This window comes from Hirundo rustica, chromosome 4 (assembly GCF_015227805.2).
Source record: "Hirundo rustica isolate bHirRus1 chromosome 4, bHirRus1.pri.v3, whole genome shotgun sequence".
Lineage (NCBI taxonomy): Eukaryota > Metazoa > Chordata > Aves > Passeriformes > Hirundinidae > Hirundo > Hirundo rustica.
Window position 1 is genome coordinate 40,516,366 of NC_053453.1, and position 5,357 is coordinate 40,521,722.

A 5,357-nucleotide genomic window follows, 5' to 3' on the forward strand; every position below is an offset into this window, starting at 1 on the left:
TTGAAGCTAAGTTTGAGAACTATGAGACCATTGCAGGTGCATCTTCATGTATTCTTGTTTCTGTAAAAACCTTACACATATATATATACACAAACACACAGGAATATACTTATTTATCCACAGAAATATACATACATATGCACATGTGGGGGCATATAGATGTGGTCACATATGCATATACACATATATGTATTTACATAAGCATAACTACATTACATGGTATTTAAAGAACACAAGGCAGTTCAGGAAAAGAGGCAAAGAGGCCATTTTCCCAATACTCTTTCTTTATGTGACACAGGTCCACACATTATTGACACTGCAGTATAAGCTAACAGAGAGTGGTCACAAGCTCCATTTCTGTCTCTGTGTCTAGGAGGCTTTCTATATCCTGCCAGGCCCGAGGGATTAAACTCCAGTTACACCATATGCCTGGGCTTTGCCTGCCCTAAACAGCATCAAGGACAAGGGCTGTCCAGAGGGCCCCATCACACTGTAACCCAGTCACCTGGAATCATTCTTGTCACCTCATGGGCAACGTGGGAAAGTTCACACTGAAAGGCTAAGCCGAGGTGCACTATCTGTGGGTGCCTCATCATCGCAACGCAGCTCTGCCTTGGCAACCTTCCCCACGTGTGAGGAGGAACAGCGAGCTTGGTTCCCAACCTTGGGCTGGCCCGAGTGGCTTGGGTCACAGCAGGAATGGCATGCTGCAATGGGAAGGCAGCGGGGGTGGGGAGGGGGGGAGGGGGGGAGGTAGAAATAGCGGGGGCTTCTACTAAAAATATTAACCCGTCTATTTGAAAACGATAGCTGCCTTTGAAATCTTCCCCTGTACACCCATACTTAGCCCCAGGCAGGGAGCGTACGCCCGGGGTGTGAGGGGTGGGCTGCGGGAGGGCTCCCTGCCCGGCCCCGCGCCTTTGTCCTCCGGCCGTGCCCCCGAGCGCTCGGAAGTGGGGCGGGGGCCGCCCCCCGCGCCGGGACGCAGCTCCCGGTCCCCCGCCGCGCGTCCCTTCGCTGCGCCGCGAACTCACGGCATTTCGGGGGAGGGTGCAAAGTTGGGGGTGGGTTTTTTTGTCTGTTTGTTTTTTGTTTTTTTTTAATTTGTGTCCCACTTCTCGTGTCCCCTCTCCCCTTCTAAATGGAAGATGTTCGCAGGACAGCGCGCGGGTGACTGGCTGGAATCAGTTTTGGAGGGTGAGACACCGCGACAGCTAAAAGTAGGATAGGGTTTCAGCAGCTCCTATATAAAGCAGGGGGTACTTATGTCACTGCACTAATTAAATTCCATCTGGGTTGTTCCTCGGGGTGTTTTTGAGATTGCCACCCAACTCAGGCAGGCAGAGAGGCCCAAGGACAGCATGATGGACCTTTTTGAAACTGGCTCCTATTTCTTCTACTTGGACGGGGAGAATGGAGCCCTGCAGCAGCTGGAGATGGCCGAGGGATCCCCGCTATACCCAGGCAGCGATGGCACTTTGTCTCCATGTCGGGACCAAATGCAGCCAGAGGCCGGCAGTGACAGCAGCGGAGAGGAGCATGTGCTGGCACCCCCGGGACTACAACCCCCTCACTTCCCTGGCCAGTGTTTGATCTGGGCTTGTAAAACCTGCAAGAGAAAGTCGGCTCCCACGGACAGACGGAAAGCGGCCACTCTGCGGGAGAGGAGAAGGCTGAAGAAGATCAACGAAGCCTTCGAGGCTCTGAAAAGGCGGACTGTGGCGAACCCCAACCAGAGGCTGCCCAAGGTGGAGATCCTGAGGAGCGCCATCAGCTACATCGAGAGGCTGCAGGACCTCTTGCACAGGCTGGATCAGCAGGAGAAAATGCAGGAGATCGGGGGGGACTCCTTCAGCTTCAGCCCGAAGCAGGGAAATGTAAGCACTGCCGCTTGGCCCCTCCGCCGCCACGACAGCGCCCGTCCCCTCCCTCCTCCTCCTCCTCTTCGGCGGCGCCTCTGCCGGGGCCGGGAGGGCTGGCGGGCGCGGAAGACGCTCCTGGGGGATCCTGCCCGTCCTCGGGCCTCCAGAAGTCCGCCAGTCCGGCCCGACCCGGCCCGGGCAGCCGCGGCCCCTCCGCTAACACCCGTCCTCTCCCCGTGTCTCCCCGGTCCCGCCCCCGCCTATGTGCCGCAGATCCCCAGTTCGGACTTCCTGAGCACCTGCAGCTCCGACTGGCAAAGCGTTTCTGACCATTCCCGAGCCCTAGGAATCAGCCCCAAAGAAGGTAACTCACCCCGTGGGCCCCGCTCCCCCGCCCTGCCGGCCTTGCTCGCCCGCCCTCCCCTTCCCTCGCCCCGACGGCCGCGTTCCCAGAGCTCCGGCCCTCACGCTCCCTCCTTTCCCGGGCCTCTCGGGCAGCCGGGAGCCGCCAGCCGCAGGCCCGGCGAGGAGGAGCGGCCTGCTCTGTAATGCCTTTTCTCTCGTTGAGCAGGAGTCTCCGCTGTAGAGTCGTCGGCCTCCAGCAGCCTTCGCTGCCTCTCTTCAATAGTGGACAGTATTTCTTCCGACGATCCCAAACTGCCCGGCGCGGAGGAAGCGGTGGAGAAATAAACCTCGTTTTGTGGTAGTGTATGTAACGGAGATGGAGCCTCCACCCTCTCTCCTCTAAACTAAGTAACGAAGCAAATTCACACAGTGGAAAGCCCAAGCAGGGGCCTTTTTAAGATCGAATCAAGGTACACCTACCCCAAAGAAAATGGCTCCCACTGACTCGAGCCAGACAGACTTCCCCTTTGCCTTATTTTTTTTTCCCGAGTTTTGTTTTCTTTAAATTGTGTTGCATAAACCACCTTTTCTTTTCTTTTCTTTTTTTTTCCCTTTTTTTTTTTTTAATTTTAATTTAAGATACTTACCTGTGTACCGGTGATCCGCTTTGTCTGAGACTCACCGGGAAGTTCATTCCTGTCTGAGTGAAGCTCTTGGTTGCATTGCGTGTGAGTCATATTTAAAGAGTTCCTGCCTCATTTTGTTCCTGTAAATAATTTCAGTACTGTCTTTTCTTTTGTAAACATATATATTTAAATGGTGGAATGTGATATTGTATATAAGAACAGATGGATTTCTTGGATTGTAAAATAAAGCTCTTTGTGTTACAGTGTTTTTTTCATAGTTAATTTCATAAAATTACCCGATCCCGGAGTCAAAACCCGCCACTGACTTCAGCAAGATGAAGGCCCGAAGAGTCAGACCATGTAGCAGAAGCAGACCCGTGTGACTGGAGGCAGGACACGGGACAGATTTTTCCTTCATTTACTCTTTTAAGAAGCATCTCTCCCCCTTTAGGGCCGCACCCGCGGTGTCAATCACCTGTCTCCCGTGGGCTCCCGGGGAAGCCGGGCTAGCACGGGTGGGTGTACGGACAGGACCCGCTGCCTCTCTGGCCACCCACAGCGCTCCGCGGCCCAGTTTCTCACCCTGATTGCAGAACGCACGTTGCCCTGGAAAGCGAATATTGCTCCCCTAAGATGTCCAACCGTGCCGCTCAAGTGGCTTGCCAGGCAAAGATGTTTCGCCAGCCTTGCCCTGCACGTGGAAGATGAGGTTAGAAACGGGGCATGAAAGAAGATACCCCCGCCCGTTGTCCTCCCCCCGACCTCCTGCCCCGGTCCTTGAGCTGGGAGAGGTTTGGTGCATCTCACCTTCTCCTCTCAACACCGAGGACTTGAACGCAGGGCTGGTCTGCGGCAAAAATGACGGGCCTGCTGCAGTAATGGTGCAGCAACCGGCTGTGACAGAAGCCCGCTCCTTCTGGGGCTGGAGGGAGCTGTAGTTTCTTCCCAGGAAAGCTAACTCCCCTTGACTTCCTTGAGCCTGAGGGAGAAGGGAATGGGGTCCTTCAGGGAGGAAAGAGTTAAGGGACCAAAAGTGTTTGGAGGTGGGTGGGTGGGGGGGGTAACAGCATATGAAACCTTTCACTCAGTGATGCAAAAAAACACAGCCTCTCTGAGGGTAGTGGAACAGAGCTGCTCACAGTCAGAGCGTTACAGTTTGTAATATATTGTACCCCCAGAAGGGGCGACCACCACGGAACAGCTCATTCTGCCCCTGGCACACACACAGGGCTCTCCGGACAGCCTGCACAAGTAAACAGAGGACACTTCAACTCTACCCGCTTGCTGTCTCCTCGTCAACTTTAGCCCTTGATTTATTCTTTGTTTCTGGTTTTTGAAAGGTCACAGTAGCGTTTCGGGACGGTGTCCCCCTTCCTGGCCATCTGGGGCACTAGTGTACCCGTCTGAAATGAAAGCTGTGGGTAGAGCCTGCCCTGAGAGTTCTCCAATCGGCCGTGCCTTCCTACCATCCTTTCTATGCCGCTGCTCTGTGCTAGCTCTAATTGCTCTCTAGTGAGATACTCCCTGGCAAGGAGTAATTGCAGAGGGACAGTGTGGTGGGCACAGTGATATAACAGTTTCCCCATTTCTTTCTCCTTTCAAATTAAACCCCGCTGCCCCGGGGAACCCTCGGACTCTTTAGAAAGCGGCACGTCGGGGAGCGCGGGGCACTGCGTGTCGCCTCTGCGACCTCTCCCGAGAGGGGAGACCGCGCAGCTCGCTTCCATAGCAAAGGCACTTGCCCAGCAAGAGATTTCAGATCGGGCTAGCAGCTCGTCGCCTTCCCTCCTAATTTGTTTCAAACCCAGCCGCATTCGCGGGAAGGGCTGCACACAGTTCACACGGCGATTCGTGCCTCGCGGGGCCCCGCTGCCTGCATCAGGGCAGGAGCCGTGCTGAGCCACCCCTCAAAGCCTCAGTGTCGTGCCCACACCGGGCAGCCGACTGTCACATTTATCCGCAGTCGGGCATTCGCCTCAAAAAGCCGCCGGTCTGCCCGGCAGGACCCCCAGGGCAGCGTCTCCTCCAGCAGCAGGGTAACTTGAGCGATTGTTTGGAGTAAGTTTGCCTATAGGAGAGTGAAAATACCTCCCGAAGAGACTCTCCGTGACCCCCGCGGCTGCAGCTGACATGCCGGGCTTCCCAGTGAAGGTCGTCAGTGTGTTTGCAATTAAAATGTTTGTGTTAGATATTAATAACGATAATCTTTAATTAGGTCCCCAGCCAAAGCAAACAGGGCCCTGGAATCACAAAATCAAACGGCAATAACTGGGTGAAGACGAGAGGCTTGTGATTTAATGAAATCTTTTTCCGGAAGAACCACGCACAAAGTCATCGAAGTTTTTACGCAAATACAAGTGCCCCTGCCTCTCCCTCCTCCCCTCTGCGGGCTGGATATCCCACTTTCAACACAGCCTCCCACGCGTCTACCTGCTCCGCTCCCCTGGGAGCCACCAACCACCTGCTCGCTCCCTCAGGAGCGCAGGGATGCGGGGCTCCGCTGGCCCGCGGTGCGGGGTGCCCG

The 5,357-nt window shown here is 55.1% G+C and overlaps 1 protein-coding gene across 1 annotated transcript; it reads left to right on the forward strand.

Annotated features, from left to right (window-relative positions):
* Positions 1-1,209: 1,209 nt before the first annotated feature.
* Positions 1,210-3,096, forward strand: MYF6 (myogenic factor 6). The gene is made up of 3 exons (XM_040062397.2): positions 1,210-1,877; positions 2,136-2,226; positions 2,434-3,096. Exons 1-3 carry the CDS (start codon positions 1,362-1,364, stop codon positions 2,550-2,552), a joined length of 726 nt encoding a protein of 241 aa, XP_039918331.1. The 5' UTR covers positions 1,210-1,361; the 3' UTR covers positions 2,553-3,096.
* The last annotated feature ends 2,261 nt before the right edge of the window (positions 3,097-5,357 follow it).

Coding starts and splice junctions, on each gene's coding strand:
- MYF6 (XM_040062397.2), top strand. CDS start 1,362: ATGATGGACCTTTTTGAAACTGGCTCCTATTTCTTCTACTTGGACGGG. Junction 1,878..2,135: donor TCAGCCCGAAGCAGGGAAAT/GTAAGCACTGCC, acceptor TATGTGCCGCAG/ATCCCCAGTTCGGACTTCCT. Junction 2,227..2,433: donor AGGAATCAGCCCCAAAGAAG/GTAACTCACCCC, acceptor CTCGTTGAGCAG/GAGTCTCCGCTGTAGAGTCG.